Source organism: Vipera ursinii (assembly GCF_947247035.1).
Source record: "Vipera ursinii genome assembly, chromosome: Z".
In the NCBI taxonomy this organism is placed as follows: domain Eukaryota; kingdom Metazoa; phylum Chordata; class Lepidosauria; order Squamata; family Viperidae; genus Vipera; species Vipera ursinii.
In genome coordinates this window covers 70,629,540-70,656,807 of record NC_139517.1, presented here as the reverse complement: position 1 = coordinate 70,656,807, position 27,268 = coordinate 70,629,540, and the positions used below count along the sequence as shown (strand labels likewise).

Sequence of the window (27,268 nt, the reverse complement as noted above, 5' to 3'; positions counted from 1 at the left end):
GCTCAAGCATTCATCCCAACCCCCTTCTGCACCTAATTTCTAAAAGAAGAAAAAAGCATGTTAAAAGTGAAGTGGAAATGGCTGCAATTTTCATTAGTTGTCAGAGTGGGAACATCCAATATTTACAGTGTTGCCACTGGTGTGTAATGCCCAAGGCTTGGCCTTCTTTCTGCCATCACTTCCTCCTTTATTATATCTCTACAAGAAACTTCTGGGAGAGGAATGAGATAAGATCAATAGCCTGGTAGTACCGAGTTATATATATATCTACTCAAGGTAAGCAAGAGTGTTAGACTGTTTAGACTGTTATAGTATCAGATTCAGGATAATACTTCCGTTCTTTTTGTGCCTTCATTAATCAGTCAATGATTGCATCATTAACCGAGAATTTGATTTATGATGTTTGCTAGTATAGTTCTAAATTTCTATGCTCTTTCATAGTGAGCATAACCAGGTGGAATTCCAAATCATTTTTGCATGGAATATATATAGAGAGATTAAGCCTTGTTTGCCAGAATTTTATACTAAAATCAGTGGAACCACTTCCATGAGCAAAGCTAATATATGTGCAAAGCAGACAATTATTGGTCTGTTTTCTGAGAGACATTAAGGCATGTGCTTTGCATTCTTAACTCCATTCCAAATATTCTTAATGAGTCCCTTCTGGTGTAGACTGGGAGAATTTATTTCTAGCCTTATTTCCAAAGTATGCATGGTATGAATTTGAAAGCCAAACATAAGCTGCACGAAAGCTCCACTGTCTGCAGATACTGCTTCAGTATTTACAGAAGAACCATAATTTCAAGTTCCTGAAGGAAAACAGTCATGGCAGTTCATGGAACAGTACACAGCTAGGAGTTAATTCAAGACCAGCCCAATGATTCGGCAATGCTTTGATTCATCAAAGCCTAGATGATCAGTGAGGCTGGCTCCTCATCCAGCATCTCATTGACTTTATTCCTGTTTCACACTTTTAAGGATGCTGACGGGCCAACCTCAGATGAATAGTTGGCTGGTTCATATAAGGCTGAAGCAAAATTATCATCTTCCCCACCCCCTATTTCTGGGTGATAAAAGTTTGTGTGAGAGTTATTTCAACTCATTCAAGACAGAGTTAGAAAAACAAAACATCAAGTCACTCCTCTTGGCCTTCTAAAATTCAGCATAATGTCCTTAGAGTAGTATACCCCTGTAATGTTCCAGGAGGCTTCAGGAAAAGAAGTTATGGCTATTGGGGAAAATTGCTTTTTTCTACTCAGAATGCCTTTCCAACGAATGCTACATTATAATGTTATGTCCTCCCATGGACAAAATGAAGAATTAAACATAACAGCCAACAGATAGTGACAGCGAGTAAGAAAAGAATATCATATCCAACACTGTTTGCTTATACTGCTAAAAGAAAACATTTTTTGTCACTTCAAACCGGTATTGATCCCTAGAAACAATCTAGATAACTCCCTGCAATTTTCCTGGCAACATTTTTCAGACGTGGTTTGCCATTGCCACCTTCTTCCTAGGAGAAGAAAGAAAAAAGAGAGAAAAAAGACTTTTGCTGAGAGTCACTGAGCTGCTTTTACCCTGAGGCAGGAGTAGAATAATCTGATAATCTCCCAGTTGCTAATCTGATGCATTTAAGTCCTATGCCGAGCCAGCTTTCACATGGCAAACTATTACCTTATCGCATAGCCCCTTGAATTTGGATCATGAGTACACAGTATTTTGTGCTCACACCTCCAGACTTTCACTCAAAAATTGTTTCATTAGTGGAAATGAATAACAGGAGAACCTATTCTGAAAACAGGTAGTAATTGCTTTGGGGAAACAGTATTTATCAGAGTTTGATGGTGATATTATTCAAACCAAAGGGAAGGGTGCAGAGAAGCATCTTAGATATGATTAGCTTGAGGTGTAGTAGTTTTCTCTAGGCATCCAGTATCTTCATGAATGTGATTTCTTACACAAGCATATTTATTTCTGTTGGGTTTTGTATATGTACTAGCAAAAAAGCAAATATTACAAAAAGAGAGCACTCTCCACAACTCTCTCATCCAAAGAATAAAGGTCTAAAGCCTTTACACCACTAGTCTGTGATGGCTATGAATAACACATCGGCCAGATTGTCCTTAACAGTGCAATGTTCACATTTTCCAGGAACCCGCTTTTATTTCTCAGTCTCATTCTGTCTTGCTACCCCTCCCCGCCCAAGAAAAAAATGGTTTTGGAGAAGGTTTCGTCAACATTGAACTGCTGGCACATTTTCTTTTAGCAAACAACTGGATTATAGGGGCAGTTTGCAGGAAGGAGTTTCAAGCAGATGGGAATGCTGGATAGCTAACTTCTGATTACAAGATTTCAAATACTTACTGGGGCCCAGGAGCATAAGCCTGGTTTTCTGCCATGTCAGGATGGATAGATGCTGAGACACAAATATAATGGCTATTCCACATGACCCTTTTTTATTCTGTCTTTTGGCTCTCTATAGCCTGCGTGGGCAGCTAAAACAGAACCATGTGAACTTTTGTTGCATAATGGTCTTATAGCAGCAAGTTAAATCTAGTACCACAGTACACTTGTATTGGTTAATACAGCTCTGAGATGCTCATTTCATGAAAATGCTGCTGTTAGCTTCTTAAACAGAAAATCAATCAATCAATTTATTATTACAGCCAAAGGCCAACACATAAATTAAACATTCAAATAAAACAAAACTAAACAGAACCAACACCAGAAGATATAGCAATATATTACAATTAATGATGTAATCAATGGGTGACCAAGGTCTGCCTAGTTTTACAGACGGTATAACAAAAACTAGCTACCTTCAGAAAAACTGAATTATACTGACCTGACAATAAAAATACATTGTGTATAGTCTAATGCTGGATAAAAACACGTAATAAAATTAATTATAAAAGATTATTAAAAAGATCTAAAATGTTTATGTTTCTGGTGAATCCCCAATGCTGCTGCACAGAATCTAGCCACCTGTGCCGTGCTTACTGCCTGCTCATCCTTAAGCAGCCACTTGAGATAAATACTTTCCGAATGACCAGGATACTGTCAATTATGGGGAGGATATGGTTTTTCCGAATAGCTCTATAGAAGCAACATCGAAAGAGTATGTGTCCAATGGTCTCCACTTCTCCTGAGCCAATGGTGTCTTTTTATACTTGCTGTACAGGATGGCCAATGGAAACACATAGCACTGTGCAAGCAAGAATGCTTTCTGGTGGTTTACTGACTCCAACTGACTAAGATACCTGGCAGGTGTAACCACCTATCTAACAGAGTCTAGAGCCAGAAACAGTGGAGCTGTCCTCCCTTTGTGCAGAAAAATGTAAGAATGGCGTTCACTGATCATTGGCCAGAGGCAGCCGCATATTCTCCATGGCCTTTTTGTGAGCCAATGGCATGGATGACCACCCCTAGGTACTTAAAGGTGGTTACCTGCTCTATTTTGTGGCTATTTAAATACCATGAGTACCATTTTGGCCTTTTTGTAAAATCCTAGCCATCTGTTTCTGTTTTTCACATACAATTGCCCAAAGGTTGTCTCCTGCCATTAGAGGAGTGACCTGTTTATATGGGATGCTGCAAAAATATTATCCTTGCAAAAACTGATGAGCCAAACAATATCACACCCATGATAATATGTGTCTGCTGGACAGTTGCACAGCTTGTAAACCTATACCTTGGGTCTCACACTTGCCAGAAAACAAATGTGGGAGAACTATAATTCTAAATGTAGTAAAAATAAGTAGCAGTATCTGATGGATTAGTGAAGCAAATTGAGGACATTTCCAATAGCAATTGTGTTTCTCTGGCAGTGGGTCAGGCAACCTCCATCCCCAGAAGTCCATGCCATCTTTTGCTAAATTCAAATGACCCATTCTGATACCCTACTGGGCAGGCAGTTATGGTAGTGACAGGCGTGATTGGTTTCAATTTTCTGCACACTTCTGTCGCATATAGTAGATGATGGGAGGTGTAGTTAAATCAGATATCCCAGCAGCAGTCAAGAACTATATCTGCTTTTAACATTTGAAGGCAGCACGAGAGAAGGGAGTGCAGGACTAAATTGGCCTTTCTCATTGGAAAAAAAGTAATATTTTATACTGGGCTATCTGTGGAATTGTTTCTAATTTCTGGCCCTGTGAAGGGCTGAAGAAGATGGAAGGGAACTAGGCCATCAAAAGTTCCACCCAGATATAAATGTTTCCTTTGAGGATTTTTAGGATTTAAGGAGAGATACTTAGAAGGACCCAATCATTTTTGATTGAATAGGCTCCAATGTAAGAATTCCTACAGTAGAAGTGAATATGAGCTGCCCACAAGGATATTCTCTTGTTCAGGTTTCATCAATCCACAGAGATTTTTCAAGTAGGATGTTGTGTACAAGAGGAATGGAAGAAACAGTGTCTGAACTCTTTGACACTGACTTGCATTCTTTCAAGAAGTGGGATGGAGTGTAAATACAATTCTCTTAACATGTGTTTTTATAGCATAAGTGAAAAGTGGGGAGTCTACCATTAGTTTCATCAGAAGAGTATTAGGAGGAAAATGGTGAGGAAATGAGTGGGTTTTTTATTGTCTCCAGAACTATGGCTCCAGATTTAAATAGGATAATGAATGAAGCTTTTTGAGGTGGGTATTATGGTCACAAAATCCTGAAAAAATTATTTTATGTGGTTATAGAAAACATACAACTGCTCTGGAGTTTTCTTTTCAGCGTTTACATTTTTAACAAGATACTGTGAAAGATTTTGCAAAAGTAACTTGCAAAAGACAATATTTATTTACAAGTTGGGTAGAAAATTTGGACACTGAAAGTGCAGCTTTTAGTCCAACTCTTATGACAGGATGATCTGCATGTGCATTGAAGATTTGATAATACAAAGGAAAACAAAGTAGGAATACTCACAGCTTTGAACCAATAGCTAGATATTCTTCCTTCTCCAATAGTTTCTTTCCAGGGTGTTTTCTTCAAGTACGACATTTTGTACTTCTCTTGCCTCTGGAATTATCTGTAGACTGCATTTATTTCTTTATTACATTGCAGTTTTAATTACATAAAAAGTAAAACAGATTGCCAAATGTATGATGAGCTTATAATAATGTGGTGCTGTCCACATATATTGGTCTATATTTCCCATAATCACTGCACAACATACTGGGATTTAAAACCAACACTTTGGAGGGCAGGATGCTGAAGAATCATAGTAAACTAAATTAAATTAAAATATGATAGTTCTTGTGAATGAACTATTTTGGATTAAAATTCAACACTTCAACACTGGAACATGATTCTCGATAATCTACCTTCCTTCACTGCTGTAATTTATTTTTTAGCCTCCTCGTCTTTTGCTCACATCTTCAGCATCCCCTTTATTTGCCAGTCTGTTCTTTACTTTTCAGTACTTTTCAGTAGAATATACAAGGAACATGCCAACGGATTCATCATAAATTCACCAGAATTTTCACAGAGAGTTAACATAGTTTATGTTAGTTTAACATAAGAGTTAACATAGTTTATCTTCCAGTGCTCATTCTTTCTTCACTTCTGCATTTTTCTTCATTGGCGAATTTATCAGTTCTCCACAGTGATTCAGTCGTCCGTAACATGAACCACTATCACCAACCTTTGGTAGCAGCGAAGTATTGGAACCCTCTTAATGAAATGATATAAGTGGAACTGTGCAAGGATAATATTTGAAATCTTAATGGATTGTTTTCTTAATGGATTTAGAAACTTATACTTCCTTCCTCTTCTCTTCTGCACAAACCAATGTGGGACTGAGTAGAGGTTCACTTGTTTCCTTATATTTTATTTTTATTTTTTTTATTTTAATTCCATTTACCGTATATCCCGCCCTTCTCCGAAGACTCAGGGCGGCTTTACAAACTTAGCAGTAGCCTTCATTCTATGTATATGCCTGCTTATTAGGGCTTTCACACACACCCCAAGCGGCATTATTACAAAGTCAGCTTAATTGCCCCCAACAATCTGGGTCCTCATTTTACCTACCTCGGAAGGATGGAAGGCTGAGTCAACCTTGAGTCTGGTGGGACTTGAACCTGCACTAATTGCAGGCAGCCGGTGTTACTTAAGGAGGCATTAGCCCACTGCTCCACCAAGGCAGTGGTCATGTAGAGTTTAGATAACGATGATGACAATGATTATAGGTGTGCATGACTTTTATGGACCTGAAGGCACATTCAGGCTCCCTGTGGCATCTCAAGGGTCACACTTAAATGATAGCGGGGCCAGGTTTCAGTTGTTTGGGGTGCGTTAAAGTAGTGAAATAGGCTTTTTTATTGTCTTAGTTTTGCTACAAATGATCTTAAACTCATCATAAATGCAAAATAGGGTATGCAAATGGGCTGACCTCCCTCTAATGGCTGGGGTTTTCTTGCTACAAGAGAAGAGATGTGAAGAATTATGAAGGGTAATTCTATAAAGCAGAAGGATACAAACAGTGGTATCCTTCTGCAAAGAGAGGGGAAGAATGTGCTAATATTGCCCTGAGAGGCATAAAATAGTACTAAAGCATCCTACACTGTAGCAACGCTTCACTCCAAAGCAATATTGGTACTGGTTAAATTTGTAACAAAAAAATAGCAATTTTTAAAGGAAAATAGATTTAAGGCCTTTGTTTTTAGAATCCAATTAAAACCAATCAATGCTGAAGCAAACCTTGGGAGGAAACTCCTCAGAAATCGGGCCATGCAAGTCCAACAGAGAGCAGTTTGTACAAAGCAAGTACAGTTGAAGTTTGACTGCTCCTTAGGAAAGAATCCATCCTAGTCTTATAGCTAAATCAGGTCTTTATTGCAAGAAGAATCCGTTTAGGTGGGTTGTGGTCTCCCTTTCATCTCTACTACCAGTATGCACTATGTTTGCAAGGAAGAACAATGTTCTGGCTCTTGCCTGGCATTGGGTTTCACACACTAACGATCTCAGACCTTAGTCTGGTTAACACGCATTCACAAGTAATTATCACAGGAGGATAATTTGCTATTGTGAGCAAAAAAGAGAAAAATAATAGGTTTGCAATTACTTTTAACTAATGTCCTGGTTGGATGTTGTGATATTTTTTATTGATTGTTAGTATAAGAAAAGGAGGTTCCTTTTATGTGAAAAAAGAGAGAACTTCAGTTTGAGTTTCAGTATTAAATTATTGTGGCAGAATCACATTGTTTTAATAATAATTTTTATTAATGTTTACAAGATAAAAAAGTAATACAAACTAAAGAAAAATATAACAAAATAAAAAGGGCAGAGGAAATAAAAGAAAAAAGAAACAAAAAATAATAAAAGAGAAGATATGTATGTATGTATATTTGTTGTTGTTGTTGTTGTTAGCTGTGAAGTCGTATCCGACTCATCGCGACCCTATGGACAACGTTCCTCCAGGCCTCCCTGTCCTCTACCATCTTCTGGAGTCCATTTAAGCTCACGCCTACTGCTTCAGTGATTCCATCGAGCCACCTCATTCTCTGTCGTCCCCTTCTTCTCTTGCCCTCAATCTTTCCCAGCATTAGGCTCTTCTCCAGTGAGTCTTTCCTTCTCATTAGGTGGCCAAAGTATTTGAGTTTCAACTTCAGGATCTGGCCTTCTAAAGAGCAGTCAGGGTTGATCTCCTTTAGGACTGACCGGTTTGATCACCTGGCAGTCCAAGGGACTCACAGGAGTCTTCTACAACAGCATAGTTCAAAGGCCTCAATTCTTTGGCGCTCAGCCTTTTTTATGGTCCAACTTTCACTGCCATACATTGCAACTGGGAAGACCATAGCCTTGACTATATGCACTTTTGTTGACAGTGTAATGTCTCTGCTTTTTAGTGTACTGTCTAGATTTGCCATGGCTTTCCTCCCCAGGAGCAAGCGTCTTTTAATTTCTTGGCTACAGTCCCCATCTGCGGTGATCTTGGAGCCCAGGAAAATAAAATCTGTCACTACCTCCATTTCTTCCCCATCTATTTGCCAGGAATTGAGAGGGCTGGATGCCATGATCTTGGTTTTCTTAATGTTAAGTTTCAACCCAACTTTTGCACTCTCCTTCTTCACCCACAACAAGAGGCTCTTTAGTTCTTCTTCACTTTCTGCCATTAGAGTGGTATCATCTTTATATCTTAGGTTGTTGATACTTCTTCCGGCAATCTTAATTCCAACTTTTGATTCATCTAGCCCTGCCTTTCTCATGATGTGCTCTGCATATAAGTTAAATAGGCAGGGCAACAGTATACAGCTTTGCCGGACTCCTTTCCCAATTTTGAACCAATCAGTGGTTCTGTGTCCAGTTCTCACTGTTGCTTCTTGGCCCGCATAGGTTTCTCAAGAGACAAATAAGATGGTCTGGTACACCCATCTCTTTAAGAACTTGCCACAGTTTGTTATGATCCACACAATCAAAGGCTTTAGCATAGTCAATGAAGCAGAAGTAGATGTTTTTCTGGAACTCTCTAGCTTTCTCCATGATCCAGCGTATGTTGGCAATTTGATCTCTAGTTCCTCTGCCTCTTCGAAATCCTGCCTGTACTTCTGGTAGTTCTCGATCCACATACTGCTGGAGTCTAGCTTATAGGATTTTAAGCATAACTTTACTAGCATGAGAAATGAGTGCAATGGTGCGATAGTTTGAACATTCTTTGGCACTGCCTTTCTTTGGAATTGGAATGTAAACTGATCTTTTCCAATCCTGTGGCCACTGTTGAGTTTTCCAAATTTGCTGGCAAACTGAGTGTAGCACTTTTACTGCATCGTCTTTTAAGATTTTGAATAGCTCAACTGGAATACTGTCACCTCCACTAGCTTTGTTGTTGCTCAGCTTTTCTAAGGCCCACTTCACTTCACATTCTAGGATGTCTGGCTCGAGGTCAGTGACCACCTCATTGTGATTGTCAGGAACGTTAAGCTCATTCTTGTACAGTTCTTCTGTGTAATTTTGCCACCTCTTCTTAATCTCTTCTGTCTCTGTTAGGTCCCTGCCATTTTGGTCCTTTATCATGCCCATTTTTGCATTAAACGTTCCCTTCATCTCTCCAATTCTCTTGAAAAGATCTCTGGTCCTCCCTATTCTATTGTTTTCTTCTATTTCTTTTCACTGTTCATTTAAGAAGGCATTCTTATCTCTTCTAGCTATTCTCTGGAATTCTGCATTCAATTGGGCGTATCTTTCTTTTTCTCCCTTGCCTTTTGCTTCCCTCCTTCCTCAGCTATTTGCAAAGCTTCCTCAGACAGCCATTTTGCTTTCTTGCATTTCTTTTTCTTTGGGATGGTTTTGGTTGCTACCTGTTGTACAATGTTCTTCAGGCACTCTGTCTATCAGATCTAATTCCTTAAATCTATTTGTCACCTCTACTGTATATTCGACAGGGATATGATTTAATTCATACCTGAGTGGCCTAGTGCTTTTCCCTACTTTCTTTAGTTTAAGCCTAAACTTTGCAATGAGAAGCTCATGGTCTGAGCCACAGTCAGCTCCTGGTCTTGTTTTTACTGACTGTATAGAGCTTCTCCAATTTTGGCTGCAGAGCACATAGTCAATTTCTGTGTTCACCGTCTGGTGATGTCCATGTGTAGAGCCGTCTCTTGGGTTGTTGGAAAAGAGTGTTTGCTATGACCATCGTATTCTCTTGACAAAATTTTATCTGCCTGTGCCCTGCTTCATTTTGTACTCCAAGGCCAAACTTGCCTGTTATTCTAGTTATCTTTTGGCTTCCTACTTTAGCATTCCAATCTCCCATGATGATAAGGACATCATTTTTGGGTGTTAGTTCTATAAGGTGCTGTAGGGCTTCATAGCACCGGTCAATTTCATCCTCTTCAGCACTGGTGGTTGGGGCATAGACTTGGACTACTGTGATATTGAATGGTTTGCCTTGGATTCGAACTGAGATCATTCTGTCATTTTGAGGATTGTATCCCAGTAATGCTTTTCCTACTCTTTTATTGACTATGAAGGCTACTCCATTTCTTCTAAGGGATTCTTGCCCGCAGTAGTATACCTGATGGTCACCCATTCCTGTCCATTTTAGTTCGCTGATACCTAAGATGTCGATGTTCAGTCTTGTCATCTCTTGTTTGACCACATCCAGCTTTCCTTGATTCATGGATCTTACATTCCAGGTTCCTATGGAGAAAAAATCTTTACAGCATTGGACTTTCCTTTCACCACCAGGCACATCCACAGCTGACCGTCCCTTCGGCTTTGGCCCAGTCACTTCATTCTTTCTGGTGCTACTAGTACTAGCCCTCTGCTCTTCCCCAGTAGCATATTGGATGCCTTCCAACCTGAGGGGCTCATCTTCCAGTGTCATATCGTTTTGCCTTTTGGTACTGTCCATAGGATTTTCATGGCAAAGATACTGGAGTGGGTTGCCATTTCCTTCTCCAGTGGATCACGTTTTTTCAGAACTCTCTGCTATGACCTTTCCGTCTTGGATGGCCCTGCACGGCATAGCTCATAGCTTCATTGAATTACGCAAGCCCCTTTGCCACGACAAGGCAGTAATCCATGAAGGGGATGTATGTATATATGTATATGTGTATGTGTATACATATTCTTTCTTTACACATTCTTTCTCCTAACTGTCTCTTGAGAACTGGACATTTTCTATAGTTTAATGTTAAAAAAGACCTACTGCTAAAGACAGGGCTCATATGCTTTGATGATATAGTAATATAGCATTAAAAGGGGATATGTTTCAAGCAGGAGGAGGCATTATAAATGATATCTCTACCTTCAGTGGGTTCTCCTTGCCAATGATTATGATTATATATATCAGTTATCTTGACTAATGAAACCGTCTTCACCTGGGACCATAAACATCTAGTGTATCATCAGGTGAGATTCAAATGGCTCTGAAAAGCTACTGAAAAGAAACAGGCTGCTTAGGAAAGGAGCAGACAGAGGACTGCTTCTCTTTCTTCCTACTATTTTGGATTTCTATATTATTATTTGAAGGCTTAGTTCCAATTTTTGATCAAACAATCCATCCTACCCATTTGATATCACTGCTCTAGCATGAAGTCTTAAGCCAGCAAAATGTTCAACTAAATGGAAGGTTAAGATCTTTTATATCCTCACACACACACACACACCATGCATGTGTGTGTATTAGTGCTTGGGAGACCCACAAAATTAGAGTGAAGATGCATTTTTCTTGATGAATAGCCCACAAGTATTTGTCAATTTTTTAAAAAGAGAAACAGCTTGGTGTACCATGTTTCCCCGAAAATAAGACCCAGTCTTTTTCTCTCTCTCCAAATGATGTATTAAGGTTTATTTTTGGGGAAACACGGTATCAGGGTGATTAGTCTAGCTGGGCACCCCACCCCTTAGTGTGCACACAAGAAGTGGCAGCCTGCCAGCCCCTTGGCTGGCACACTCTGGGGCTGTGCAGCCTGGCTCGTGGGAGGCTCATGCAATGGCACAAGCAGCAGGCGGAGGCAGAGGCATGGGGTGAGGTAGGTGGCCGCCTGCTCCAGCATGGTTGCAGGCAAGCCAAGAGATGGTGGGACAGAGTTGGTGGCATGTCTGGATCGTCTTCTTTCCCCCTGTGCCTCTGCCTCCACCTGCTGCCAGTGCCACCGTACAAGCCTCCCACGAGCCAGGCAGCCACCAGCGCAACTGGATCGCCTGGCTCCCTCCAAGCCTCTGCCTCTGCTTGATGCTAGTGCCACTACACAAGCTTCCCACAAGCCTCTCATGAGCCAGGCAGCTGTGTGGCACACCCAGCTCGCCTGCCTCCCCCTTGCCTCTGCCTCCCCCTGCTGCCAGTGCTGCCACACAAGCCTCCCATGAGCCAAGTGGCCAGGCAGCACATCCGGATCACCTGCCTCTCCCCTGTGCCTCTGCCTGCTGCTGATGCTGCTGAATGAGGATGACCTCCCATGGCCGGCCGCCCACCCCATCCCACTGTCTCTCAACTTCCCAGTGGCCGCACCAGGGCAGGCAACCATGCAGCGAATCAGGATCACCTGCTTCCTCCTCCTCTGCCTCTGCCTGCTGCTGGTGCCACAGCATGTCAGGATTGCCGGTCTCCCCCCCCCCCGCACCTCTGCTTGGAGGGCCAGCCTGGTGGTTGCAGCGTGTGGACTTGCTGCTGCCAGACACTGTCTCTTCCCACATGCTCACACCTTCCTGTGTTGACCATGCCCACACACCCTGGGCTCATTTTTGAGGTAGGACTTATATTAGGCGCACACTAAAAATCAGGCTAGGGCTTATTTTCTGGGTGGGTCTTATTTTTGGGAAAACGTTGTAATAGTCAGGCTAGAAGCTGGAAGACCAGGAATGTTAAGTTCTGCTTTATGTCAGCTGGGTGACCCTGAGTAGGTCAGTTTCTCTGAGCCCTAGAAAGGGCTTTTGAAAACCCTTATCAAGAAAACTACAGGGACCTGTGTAGTCTCTGAGAATTAAACACAATTGGCAGGAGGAAAAAAAACATCTACAGGTAATACTCAACATGCAACCACAATTGGGACTGGAACTTTGGTTGCTCAGTGATATGTTCATTAAGTGAGTCAACGTGTGACTGAAACTGATTTTACTATCATTTTTGCCATGGTTGTTAAGTGGATCCGGGTTGCTCTGTTGACTTTGCTTATCACAAGCAGACTGGGAGCTGACAAATTGTGATTGGATGATCTCAAGATGTTGCAACTGTCATGAATGTGAGCCAGTTGCTGAACATCTCATGATCAATTTTGATCACATGACTGTGAAGGTGGTGTGACAGTCATAACTTTGAAGACTGATTGCAAAACGCTTTTTACAAGGACAGAGACATTTTCTTTCTTGAAATATTCTACTTGGAAATACATTTTGATAGAATCTTCAGTGTCTGTTTCTTGTTATTTTGTCTTTTTAACACTAGAGGGAGCCAATGCCCTACATTTTCTTTGTTATAAAATCAGATGCCATTTTACTTTGAAAATGGTTCTTGAAACAATACTAAAAAGTGTTTAGCATGTTCACAAATGCCTAAAATCTATTATGTAACAATATCCTAGAATGCTACTTCTAATTTCAGGCAACATCGTAATGATGTGATCCACCTACTGTATTATCGAATGGAATAATTATTCCACATCAGCATTGTGCCTAGGAAGTTTGCAAAATGCGACATGACTTTGTCCATTGGACTTTGTTTTACAAAATTCAAATCATTTCAATTTGAATTTGAACTTTGAAACAAACTTATCCTACTTTGCTGCGGGCCTGTGAGTTTAATGAATTCCTTTCTTAACATTGTATCGATCTGATGTAATTTTTCTAAACTGTTTGCTCTCCAGATAACTTGAATTGCTACTGTTTCTTTCCAAGAAATCATAATTCTTCCCCCAGCTCTGTGCTCTCTCTCCCCTCCCCCCATGTGTTCAGATTTAAAATGATATGTGCACTCAGGAATTTAAAGCTCTTTCTCTGTTTTTTTACAGACTTCAAATGCATATCGTGAAAAGAGATAGGACTTTTATTAACCAGTTGTACACATTTTCATGCTGTTGAGCTCTTTGTGGGTGTCCATTTTCTTCACCATAATGTTAAAATGGCAATAATACTAATACTAATAATAAATAATAAAAAGTTGGAAGGGACCTTGAAGGTCATCTAGTGCAACCCCCTACTCAGACAGGAAACACTATACTATTTCAGACAAATGGCTGTCCAATCTCTTCTTAAAGATTTCCAGTGTTGAAGCATTCACCGTTTCTGGTGGCAGGTTGTTCCACTGGTTAATTGTTCTAAATGCCAGGAAGTTTCTCCTTAGTTCTAGGTTGCTTCTCTCTTTGGTTAGTTTCCATCCATTGCTTCTTTTTTCCGTGTATTGCTTCTTCAGGTGCTTTGGAGAATAGCTTGAGTCCCTCCTCTTTGTGGCAGCCCCTGAGATATTGGAACACTGCTATCATGCCCCCCCCTAGTCCTTCTCTTCATTAAACTAGACATACCCAATTCTAGCAACCGTTCCTTGTATGTTTTAGCCTCCAGTCCCCTAACATTATAATTATTATGACTGTGTTTCTTTCTTTTTTCCTAAGAAACCTCCCCTTTCAATTAGGTTTCAGGCCATGTTATGGGAAAGAAACCATATTGGTTGCACTTGTAATAAGAGCAGGATGGAGGTATAGCATCCATTCTTCCTCTTCTTGAACTCTTGGTGGCTTTCAATTCCCCTGACCATGACTTTTGGGCCAACTGTGGGGTTTGGGGCCAGATAGTGCATTTTGTACTGCTTTGGCTCTTTTTTCCAAGGCCGGTCCCAAATGGTGTAGATAGAAAGTGAGAGGTCCAGCCCAGGACTACTCCCTTGTGGGATACCAGAGAGCTCAGTATTCTCTCTGCTCCTTTCTAACATTTACATGAAACCATTGTGTGAGATCATCTGACATTGCAGGTTGAGGTATCATCCGAATGCAGATGACACACAGCTTTACATCTCTGTTACTAGCAATCCAAGGGATGCTGTGGCTGCCCTTTCTCAGTGCCTGGAGGCTGTAAGGGTCTGGATGGGGGACAACAGGCTTCAGCTGAACCGTAGCAAGATGGAATGGCAGGGGACCTCTGGATCCGGGTAGTCTGTCATCTTTAGTTCTGAATAGGGCTGCACTATCCCAAAAAAGACTCAGTACCGCAACCTGGATACATGACTTGAAGAGCAGGTAGCAATCATGGGTAGAGGCCCTTTGCACAATTTTGTGTTGTGTACCCATTATGTCTTTATCTTGATTGTGAGACCCTACATATGGTCACTCATCATCTCTCAGTTGAATTACTGCAATGTGCTCTGCCTGGGGCTACCCTTGAAGAGTATTGGAAAGTTACAGCTGGTGACACATATAACACCACAGTTGCACAAACTGCATTTGTTATCAGTTTGCTTCCTGGTCCAAGTCAAGGTGTTGGTGTTACCTTTGAAGTCCTTTATGGCACAGGTCCAGGTTATTTAAGGAGCCAGCTCACCCCAACAGAATTAGCCCATTCCAATTGTGCCAACAGAAGAGGCCTGCTATGGATCACATCTGCTAAGGAATTTCAGCAGGTAGGGCTAAAGAGGAGAGCCTTTTCCATTGTGGCCCCATCCATATGAAGCACTCCACCACTGGAGGTGAAAACTGCTTCCACCCTTGTGGCCTTCTGGAAGGGTATTAAAGCTTGGTTTTACTGGTTGGCTTAGAGCCACAAGGGGGGCACTCACTGATGGAGGTGATTGATGGGGTAAGAAGACCTCATATCTGTAACATCAGTCTCTTTGGTTCTGGTTTTTTGAATAATTTTAAAATTTGAAAGTCCATAGTCTTAAATTTTTAAGTGTTTTTCTATTTATCTTTTTATGTTCTGTAAGCCACCCAGTCACCCTTTTGGGGAGATGGGTAGCAAATAAATTTAATAATACATAAAATAAATAAAAAGAAAAATAATTATTCTTTATAGAATGTTTTTCAATTTTTGTTCTGTTCTTTTTTTAAAAAAAATTGTTGAACATGCTTGCTACCTTCCTCAAATCTTCAGGCAAATGGACTTAAAGAGTCAATCTAAGGGATATCATATCTGTGGACTTCAAAGGAGTCTGTGGACTCAGGATATCACAAAACTCTTTTGCTGCCACCTAGTGCCAGCATACGTGCCATCACACTCACAACAGATTTAGTAGTCCTATTGAAATGATACTCTAACAAAGTATATTTGTTTTTATCAGAGTCCATTCCAAGTTTAATGCGGTTTGTTCATTGTAAGAGTTTGCAGAGTAATAGTTCTTAATTTCAACTTACATTTACTGCTGTCTTCCCTAGTTTTGGGATTTAGATGTGTTGGAGTATAACATTTAGACTTTGAAATGATTTTAAATTGCTGAAAATTATGGGTATCATTAACCAGCCTTTTGGCAGAATGTCATTGTGAAAAGCTGTTTTACTCACTGCTCTGCAGGCTCTGTCTTCATACCTGAAATCTTGATGGTGGGGCTGGTGGAAGGGGCTGGTGGAATAGGCAAAAATAGGCTTCAGCTCAGCTTTGGCAAAACTGTGCATCTCTAGATTTTAGATCCTCTCCCTCCAGTTCTAAACACTTTCTATCTCTAGCTTTCAAAGGGGTTGCATTACCCCAAACAGAACTGGTGTGTAATTTAGGGGTGAGTGTGTGTGTTTCCTCCAGATTTTTTTGCTCCTGTTTGAGGAACAGGTGGCAGCCATGATTAGGTGTTTGCCTTTGCAGATCATCATGTTATGCACAATAGGACCTTTTCATGAACCCCTTACAATCCCTCATGCTATTATCATCTCACAGTGACTTGCCTTTCACCAAACATGAAAAACGTGGCTCTGCCATTAAGCCTGGGGCCCTGATGTTTTCACTCAGCCCATTTCTTGATTATATTGATTGTGGGGTACTCTGGTTGTTCTCAACTGCTATTTTATGTTATTTCTGTTTTTTAATTCTTGGTTGTGTTTTTATGTTTTTTATTTTTATTTTAATTGTTAGACGCTCGGATTCATTTATAGGAGATGGGCAGCCATAGAAATTTATTATGTAAATAAATGACATTACCATGTGCTGTCCATGGGGCTGTCTTTCAAGAACATCCCAAAATTGCATCTGGTTCCAAGTGCAGCAGCACAGGTAGTTATGGGCACCCCTTGGTGCCAGACATTACTACATCTCTACATTGGTTATCAGTATTCTTCTGGGTGCCATGCAAGATGCTGGCAGTCACCTTCAAGGCATGGGGCTGTGTAATTTACAGAAGCCTGTTCCCTTGATTGTTTGATCTGATCCAGCAGAGGAGATAAGTATGGATCCTATCAATCAAGAAGCATCATCTGGCAGGACCCAGGGAACAAGCTTTTTCTGTCATGACACTTGCCCTTTGGGAACAAATATCCCCTGGAAATTAGAATGACTCTATTCCTGCTGGCCTTTTTGTGTTCCTGGGTATGGAAGTTGGCTTATCAGAGCCTATCAAATTAGTTTGATTAGTTTAATTGGCTGCAGGTTGTGTATTTTATTTTATTTTACTATTGTTTGTGTTTTTAACTGCTGTTAGCTGTCCAGAGTCATCCTACTGAGTGGGATGGCTATATCAATTTAATAAAACAAACATAAATATAGTATTCTTTTTATTATGAACAACTGAATGTAAAAGTTAATACCCTTAATTATTTCTGAGATCCCACATACTGTCAGATTATGTATTGGCTGAGTAGTTTAGACAAATAAAACAAGTAAGTGTCGCCACTACCAAGGTTCCAGTAACCATTCTGTTTATAAACTATTTATATAAGCAACATTAATGTCTATGAATGTAGGAATTCACAGGAGGAACTTGTTGTGATGGTTTTTTATACATTTTTAAAAATTGGACTGTGAGGGATGCCATTCACTCCTTTCTCTCTTGCAGGTCCTGTGTTACAGATATGTGTGAGTGCCCAGTTCATAAGAATTGCTATTGTGAGTCATTTCTAGCCTATGCCAGAGCTTGTCAGAGAGAAGGTCTGAAGGTCCATTGGAAACCTGAAGAAAATTGTGCTGGTAAGGAATTCACCATTTCATGTATTGCAGCATGGAGGAGGGTAAAGGAAGCTTGCAAAACCCTGCTTTTGCTCCGTTTCCCCTCTCTTTACTTCATATTGTATGCACACCGAGTCTGCCTAAGTCTGTTGAATGGAGTAGTGGTTAGTGGAAGGACTGCGATGTTGCAGGCTGGAATTATTCTGGCTAATTAATAACATTTCCTGTTCTGCTTCTCGCACATATGGAAATATAACTGTAATACATCTGTCTTTATTGGAAGGAAAATAGGAAAGAAGAATAAATAAGTAAATCAACATCGCCTAATATACTGATCCTGCTAATAACTTAAGTTCAAGTGGTTGTAATTATGCTGAGAGGTACAACATTGCTTTTAAAACCCTGGGTGGAGTGCAAAGAACACTTACTTTATGCTTGCCCAAATGCCAAGGTTAATTGTAGCATATCCAGCATCCACAGAGAGGCTTAACCAACACAGCTATCTGTTCATAGCTCTGCTTCTGCCCTTGAACTTACTAAAATAATTCACATTCATATTTTTTTTAAAAAATGTATTGAAAAAGCTCACCCTTTTAACTTCTGTTCTCAGCTAATATTAAAGCAAAGGAGTGAAAGCAATAAAACAGATGACTATGTAATATTTGAAGTGGGAAGTAAAAGACAGATATGCATATTGGGGGGGGAGTGGTTTTGGATAAATTGCTGAATTCATCTTTTTTTTATTGGCCACAGTCTTAAGAAACAAAGAATCAAAAGGTGAATTTTAAACAGGAATATAGGATCAGCAAAGTTCAGAAGAATTTCCCAAACATTTATAATCAAAAAGGAAGGTGGATGCAAAGGGCAACAGAGCGTCTGTGTTTATGATATCTAAGAATATTCTCCTTTGGAAGACCTTCTAATTGAGCAAAAGAAATACAAGACGAATGAAAAGAAAGTTCTGTGAGCCTAACATGGAAAGTAAACTTGATTTTTTAAGGGAATAAAAGGATAACTATGTTATTAATCTGGTACAGGAAAAAGAAATCAGTCTTAAGACTTACAGTACTAGAAACATTTGTGGCCCACATATAGATGAATACTTCCTGCATTCAGTTAGTAGGAATACTTGAATAGCCCCTAGGGGGAAAACAAATAAATTCAGATTAGATCAAGTATAAATATAACATTTATAATAAATAAGTACAACAGGACCAGTGTTGTAATAGGATAGGTGCTTTCGACATGTGTTCGACAAGTTCCCATCCTTTCCAGGCTGCACAATCAATGTCTGAGCTGCTAGGGATTTGGAAAAATACAGTCTTACATACTATGTTGTACCAAGCATTCCATCATTATTTAAATCAAAATCAGTTTGCATGAAGAAGAAAGACCTTGAGAAAGAGAAAACAAAACAGGTACAAAAAAGAGGAGTGTTTTGTTTGGCTATGTGCTCTTTCAGTCCATGCCAGCCTCTGCCTTCAAACCCTCAAAATGTCACATTGAGAATAAGTGTCACTGGGCTGAAAAAGATTCTCCAAGCAATTGTACTTAATTGGTGTTACATCCATAAAAGATAAATAGCAATTCAGCTGAGGTTCTACTTAGTGTTGAAGATGTTTGTTTAACTCTAATTGTAATATTTTTCTGTCTCTAACATTTTTAGAGACAGAAAAATATTTAGATACAAACAAGAAAATAATGAATGATTTAAAGAGTCATGACATAAACAGTTGTGGCCAGTGTTGCAACACAGAAGCTGTTATTCTGAATTCAAGAAGTTGATCCACCCAACCCCTGAGATCTCCCAAGTAAATTTTCTTAAGCTCCTTTGCAAGTTACTTTAAACAAACTCTGGTGTGGTTTCCAACAAAGAGGAGTGGGATTCAGACAGCAATTTCCCTCATCTTGTCCTTTGCAAACTCAAATAAAAATATCAGACCTTTTGTGAATGTTTACAATATTACAGACACACAACACTGTGTCATCCTATCATATGAAAATAACTCAACAGTGATAAGTCATTCAATTGGATGGGTATGTTGCTAAGGAAGTTTGCTGGGAAATTACCAGTTCACACACACCTCTTTTGCTCACCACTAAATGACTGGATATTCTTCTCGATGCAGTACATTTCAAAGCTACAGTAACTGCTCAAACAATTTAAGTTTTCCCTTAAGCCTCTAATTAAAATGCCAGAAGGAATAGCTGAGCCTGGAAAAGTCTTTTGTGGGAATTTTTCTCACTCTCCATTTCTTCCTGCTCATCTGACCCCTCTTTCAACAACAGATACCTTAATCTCACTCATTCGCTTTCTTTAGAAATTGTTATCTCCTGCAATTCAAACTTCTTGTTAGAGTCCCAGATTTTTAGCATCCAGCTATTAAGTTCCTTCCTTCCTTCCTTAAGTTTCTTCTGACAACTCTTACCAGTTTTCACTAAACTGGTATTCTAGAACAACCACTTCAATGGCATAGCAAGAATCAGATTTGTTTGATTGTGCGGGTTGGAGGAAATAAAAGAGAAGAATGGAATAATAAATGCTCAAAAATTTCAACAACTCGGTTTCTATGTCAATAGAGAGAGATGCATTTGGTGTGAAGAGATCTTTTCAACAATTGAGGAAAACTTTTTTTCCATGCCGTGGGGGAAAAGCAGTATTATTCCCCCACACCACTTGGTTCATTGATTAAGGTACATGTAAATCTTTCTAGAGAAATGCATTGATTCTCTGCAAGTTTTAAAGAAACAACTGGGGATGATTCCACAGGAGCATAATTTAGAAATAGCAGCTTGTTCAATGTTGAGATCTACAGTAAGCGGTCTAGCAATGTTTTGATTATATAACCTAAAGTCGTTTGGGTGAGTCAGGGTTTGGTCCCTAGTTGCAGTTTATTCCTTAGTTTCAGAAACTGCTCTTAAAATAAGGGTCATTGGTTCAATGTATCCTTCATGTCCAATTTTCTCTGCATGAAAGTATAATAATCAAACATCTGCATAAAAGTATACTCAACAAAATCTCCTATGCATTTTGAACAGTGGGGTTTTTGGCATGTGCATAGCTTATTATTCAGGTGTGTTGCGTTGAGAATTAATCTGTAACAAGGAAAACATTATTCCCTTTCAGAGATCATGTCTGAGAGGCAAAAAGCAATATCTGTTTTACACACCCTATTAACCCTATTCCAATATAGGTTGTTGTAAAATAAAATAATAAAAAATCACTATTACTTATATGTTACATTATTGTCATTCTTATTGACAGTCTGTTTCTTGGGATTCTAGACTCAAGCTTCCAAAAGCTGCCATCTGGACTTAATATTCTGCAGACCACTCCTATTGGCAGAGCTGTAAAAGAAGCATTTTTATTAATTCTTCCTCCCTGTGTACAATTCCTTCCCCTCTCTGAAATGCAGAGGATTAGGAGATCCTCAAAGACAGCTTGAATGCTGTGGATTGTGTGGGCTGTGTGAAGCTTCCGAGACTTCTCTCTTCCTAGGGGAGACAGAACTTGGATTCAACCCAGCATTTTGAGAATGCAATACTTGCTCTCCTTATTTATTCCAATGATAATTTTTAATTCTTTTGTGAAAAATATGCTGTAATGTTTCTAAAGAGAAAGTTGTGAGTTAATAGAAGATGCTGTAATAATATTTACTATGTGTTGTAATATAATCAGCACCGGGAAAATAAAGAAGGCACTTGATACTGAGACACATTGAAAACTAACATTAAGTTATCATCAAGGTTATGAGGTTCTCATATACCACACAAAAAATGCTTTCAGCTGGGATATTTTAAAAATGTCACCTCTTCTTTTATTATTCTACTAATAATTGTAATGACTAGCTATAGTATCCTGACTGTGATTTCCTTGGATATAGTTTGAGGATGACTTAACTGTAGATCCAACCAAGTAGATACTGTGAAACTCATATCTTTGAAATGTCTTCCAGGAATCCAATGTAAACATGGTGCAGTTTATAACACGTGCGGACCTGGTTGTGCGAAGACTTGTGCTAACTGGAATGAGATTGGTCCCTGTAATAAGCCCTGTGTTGCAGGATGCCACTGCCCTGCCAACTTAGTCCATCACCAAGGAAGATGCATCAAACCCACTCTCTGTCCACAGCGGTGACATTAGCTTTCACTCCAAGGACACTGAACTTGATATCTTGAGTCCCTTTTGAAGCTCATAGCCAGTAAGGACTGCAGAGTTTGTTGGCAGATCTTATAAAACTCTCTTCCAAAGAGAAAAGGAAATGTCTGTGCCTATGAATGTATATGTCTATCTGGAAATGTACACCGATACAAGCATATATGCAGTTGTATATATATACTGTGTGTATGTGAAAGAGAGAATACGTATGTGTATGTGTGTACGTGCGCACATGCGAAAAGAGTACATCTAAAATTGCCATATCCCTTAGCATCAATGAACTAAAGGAAATCCATCCACATTGTGTGAAGGAACTTGTGCTGAAACTCAAAAGTCATTGTTCAAATTAGTTGGCATAGCATGATCTTACTATCTGGTTATTCTATGCCAGTTCAGCAAGAGGCTAGCCCTCATTTCTCTGAGTTTTTGCATCATTTATATCAATATAGAAGGACAAATTATTATATGTATATATTTTTCCATGATGTTTTAGTGCTTATCTACTCCTAGGCTGATCTTTTGTATAACTCAATCAGACATTCAGTGGCAAAGAAAGTACCAGCTGGAGAACCCAATTGTTTTCAAGTCTATTTGTGTTCCAACCTAAGTTTTGGCTAAATTTTAGATTGATCCAGGACTTACTAATTTTTTCGTCTGCAGACGTTTTGGATAATAGCTGAAGTATCTTAATAAAGAAAACTTGACAACGCATACTATGCTTCATCACCTCATTTAAATGTTGCCCCAGGCATGCATGGTGTATGATCAGGATGGTAACATTTAAATTCTACAGTGCTGTCTAAAACTGTTGGTCTGGTAAGATACTTATATAGGCACAGTGCTGTAAAAGTAAAAAAAATGTCTTCCATTTAACAGAGGTTTAAATTTCTCTAATTCTGTTTAAGGGAATGAGATTTGGGAAACTTAAGTGTTGAGATAATTTAAATGAAGATCTAGAATTACATACTTCCTTCTTGAATCATGCAATTTTATTTGTAATTTATTTCTGAACCATAGTTTGGCATATTACCGTATTTCATTTAGTTAAAATATGTTCAGCAAGAACCAGGATTACAAATTACATATGAATCATCTCTGTGTTGAGATACAACTAAAGATTCCATGCTTTTATTTTCAGAATTTTGTTGCTGCCAGAATTATCTTGATAACTGATTTTAAGCACTATGAAAGCTCATTTACATGAGCACCAAAAAGTTTCAATAGTGCTTGAGCAGAGTGTCTATCAGCTACATTCATATTGCCTGCTGGAGAGAAAGAAAAAATGTTGGCGGGCCTGTCACCATCCTCCTGTTCCTAGTTATCATAGGTGGGAGACTACCAAAATATTCCAGGAATGTAGGCTAATCTGGGAACATTATGGAAAAGGGAAACGGTAAATCATTCCATTATAGGTGCCAAGAAAGTTACATGGATGTGTCCCTATAGGTATCAGTAGCTGAGCTTGATTTGGAATCATCTTTAACTTGATGTTGGCAGAAAGGAATAAAATCTCAACCTTAATCCCAATCTTCTTTGAAATCAGTTGATCTTTTGAACTTGAGACATTATACAGAGGAAAGCACACACACTGGATGGACTTATGTTGACAATAGTGTTCATGAGTATGTGTGTGTGGGGTGGTGGTGGTGATAATGGATATGCTTCCCTTTCGGCTGTGGAGATTCTCAGTCATCTAGCTCAAGGGGTAGGCAACTTTGGCTCTTTTTTTTATTGAAAAGTTTTACAATACATTTTATCTTTAACAATCCCTCCCCCTCCCTCCGCCCACCCCTTCCTAGCCCTCCCTAGCCCTCCCCCCCTTCCCCCCTCCCCCCTCCCCGACTTCCCAGAGCTAAATACAAGGTATAAAAGCAAAAAACAATCATAAACAACCATATGTTAACAACAATACACTATTAAGTCTATCGCACTCTAGCTCATATGAAATGACTACAAGCAATACTAATATTACATTAAAAAAAGGAAAAAAACTTATTCAAATGCTAAGTGAAACTTTTTGGTCCCATATTTGTTCTGGATATAATCAATCCACTTTTTCCACTCCATAATATAACATTGTTGCAAATGATCTTTCAAGTAAGCCGAAATCTTTGCCATTTTGGCCAGGTCAGAAACTTTTAGAGTCCATTCTTCTATAGTTGGGAGTTCCTCCTTCTTCCAATATTGACCTATTAAAAGTCTTGCTGCTGTAATTAAATTCAACATCAACTTGGTGTCCACAACAGTAGTATCTGTAATTATGCCCAATAAGAACAATTGCGGACAAAACTTTATCCTTTGCTTAAAAATCTTCTGCATATTCCACCAGATTTTAATCCAAAAAGCCTTGACCTTTTTACAGGTCCACCATATATGAAAATACGTTGCGTCTTCACCACCACATCTCCAACATTTAGGTTGATAGTTCGGATACATACTTGCAAGCTTTTTAGGATCTAAATGCCACCTATAAAACATTTTGTAAGTTTTCTCTTAAATTTTGAGCTTGTGTAAATTTTACGTTCCTCACCCAGATTTTTTCCCAAGTGTCCATTGTGATAACTTCTTGAATATTCTGGGCCCACTTTATCATGCAATCTTTAACAAGTTCTGTTTCTGAGTCAATTTCTATCAATGCAAGATATATCCGTTTGATATGTGCTGGACCCTGATTTCTAATTTGCTTTACCAAATTTTCATCAGTCATTGAGAAACCAATTTTCTGGTCTTCTTTCCACCTGGCCTGTAATTGACCATATTGAAACCAAGTTTGAACAATCTTCTCATCTCGTAAAAGATTATACGGCTTCAAACACCATACGTTCCTCTCCAAACTTAAGATCTCCTTGTACGTAGTCACATCATGTTTGAAGCCAACATTTATGTTTTCTATTGCATGTTTCGGAATTGCCCACAACGGTATCTTGTAGTCTAACTTATGTCTATACTTCTTCCAAACTCTCAACAATGCCTGTCTTAAAATATGCACTTTAAACACATTATCTACCTTCTTATCATACAATAAATATGCATGCCAGCCAAATAACAAGTCGTGGCCCTCAAGATTTAATAATCTCCCTTGTGTCAAATTAATCCAATATCACTTATCCCTGACAGCGCAGCAGCTTCATAATATAATTTAAGGTTGGGCATTTTAAGACCACCTCTTTCACGCGTATCCTGCATAATCTTAAATTTAACTCTTGGCCTTTTCCCTGCCCATACAAATTTATTGATACCCCGTTGCCATTCCTCCAAATTTAAGTCTTTTTTAAGAATCGGTATCATTTGAAATAAAAATAGAAATTTAGGCAAGACATTCATTTTCACTGCTGCAATTCTTCCCAGTAAAGACAATTGCAATTTTTCCCAACTCTCCAATTCTTTTTGAATTTTTCCCCATAACTTTTCATAATTATTTTTATATAACTTTGCATTTGAGGGTGACAAATACACCCCCAAATATTTAACCCTTTTAACAATGTGGAATCCAGTTAACCCTTCTAAAAGGGCCTTTTGCGATGCTGTCATATTTTTGGCTAATATTTTAGTTTTTTGTACATTAACCTTAAATCCAGAAACCTTCCCATATTGCATTATTATCTCCATCAGGTCCACAACAGAATTTTCTGGCTGGGTCACCGTAACAACCAGATCGTCTGCAAACGCCCTCAGTCTATAATCCTGATCTCTAATTTGAATACCCTTAATTTTTTCCGAATTCCGTATTTTAATCAATAATATCTCCAATGTTAATACAAATAATAAAGGTGATAATGGACACCCTTGTCTTGTGCCCTTTTCAATATTGCATACTTCAGTCAAACTATTATTTACTATTATTCGGGCAGTTTGTTTTTGATATAATACCCTAATTGGTTGTAAAAATTTATCCCCAAAATTCATTTTATCTAAAACTTTCATCAAAAATTGCCAATCCAGTTGATCGAAAGCTTTTTCAGCATCTAAAAAGATCAACGCTGCAGGGATCTGGTTGTTCATTTCCAAAAACTCCACCACGTCAACTATATGCCTCACATTATTTTTCATTTGTCTACCACTAATAAACCCAGTTTGGTCCCCATGAATCATCTGTTGCAAAACCCTCATCAGTCTATTAGCTAAAACCTTAGCAAATATCTTGTAGTCCGTATTTAAAAGTGATATTGGTCTGTAATTTCTTACTTGAGTAACATCCTGGTCTTCCTTCAGAATCAGGGAAATAAAAGCAGTTCTCCAAGACGGAGGCACCCTTCCTCCCCTTTGAATTGTCTGAAACAATTCCCTTAATGGCTTTATCACCTCCGATTGTAAATTTTTGTAATAGACCGCAGTCAGTCCATCCGTACCTGGCTCTTTTATGACTTGTGCTAGCTCAGGAATTCTGGGAGTTGAAGTCCACGAGTCATGCTTGTTATGCTGGTTATGCTTGTCCCAAAGGTGTTTTTTTCAGGAGGCAACTGGACGTTCTTACTTTTTTTTTTTTTGAAGACGCTTCACTTCGCATCCAAGAACCTGGTCAGAGCGGAAGAAGCTTCTTGGATGAGAAGTGAAACGTCTTCAAAGAAAAGCAAGGAAGTCCAGTTGCCTCCTGAAAACGCACATTTGACATTCTCCCCTTTCCTTTGCCTTTTTTAACTGACTGATTTTTAACTGACTGATTTCTGCACACTGTTCTTTCCTGCACTGTGATTCCCATGAATTCATTTACTGTTGTTGTTGTTGTTGTTAGCTGCGAAGTCGTGTCCGACCCATCGCGACCCTATGGACAATGTTCCTCCAGGCCTTCCTGTCCTCTACCATCTTCTGGAGTCCATTTAAGCTCACGCCTACTGCTTCAGTGACTCCATCCAGCCACCTCATTCTCTGTCGTCCCCTTCTTCTATTGCCCTCAATCTTTCCCAGCATTAGGCTTTTCTCCAGTGAGTCTTTCCTTCTCATTAGGTGGCCAAAGTATTTGAGTTTTAGCTTCAGGATCTGGCCTTCTAAAGAGCAGTCGGGATTGATCTCCTCTAGGACTGACCGGTTTGATCGCCTTGCAGTCCAAGGGACTCGCAGGAGTCTTCTCCAGCACCATAGTTCAAAGGCCTCAATTCTTTGGCGCTCAGCCTTTCTTATGGTCCAACTTTCACTGCCATACATTGCAGCTGGGAAGACCATAGCCTTGACTATACGCACTTTTGTTGACAGGGTGATGTCTCTGCTTTTTAGTGTGCTGTCTAGATTTGCCATGGCTTTCCTCCCCAGGAGCAAGCGTCTTTTAATTTCTTGGCTACAGTCCCCATCTGCAGTGATCTTGGAGCCCAGGAAAATAAAATCTGTCACTACCTCCATTTCTTCCCCATCTATTTGCCAGGAATTGAGAGGGCCAGATGCCATGATCTTGGTTTTCTTAATGTTAAGTTTCAACCCAAGTTTTGCACTCTCCTTCTTCACCCGCAACAAGAGGCTCTTTAGTTCTTCTTCACTTTCTGCCATTAGAGTGGTATCATCTGCGTATCTTAGGTTGTTGATATTTCTTCCGGCAATCTTAATTCCAACTTTTGATTCATCTAGCCCTGCCTTTCTCATGATGTGCTCTGCATATAAGTTAAATA

The 27,268-nt window shown here is 39.4% G+C and overlaps 1 protein-coding gene across 1 annotated transcript in view; it reads left to right on the top strand.

Annotated features, from left to right (window-relative positions):
• The window catches only part of BMPER (BMP binding endothelial regulator), a 210,095-nt gene extending 187,725 nt beyond the window's left edge, over positions 1-22,370 (top strand). Inside the window, exons 14-15 of the mRNA XM_083376518.1 lie at positions 17,403-17,533; positions 21,469-22,370. Of these exons, the coding sequence (XP_083232644.1) occupies positions 17,403-17,533; positions 21,469-21,650 (313 nt within the window). The 3' untranslated portion in view covers positions 21,651-22,370. The remainder of the gene's footprint in view (positions 1-17,402; positions 17,534-21,468) is intronic.
• The last annotated feature ends 4,898 nt before the right edge of the window (positions 22,371-27,268 follow it).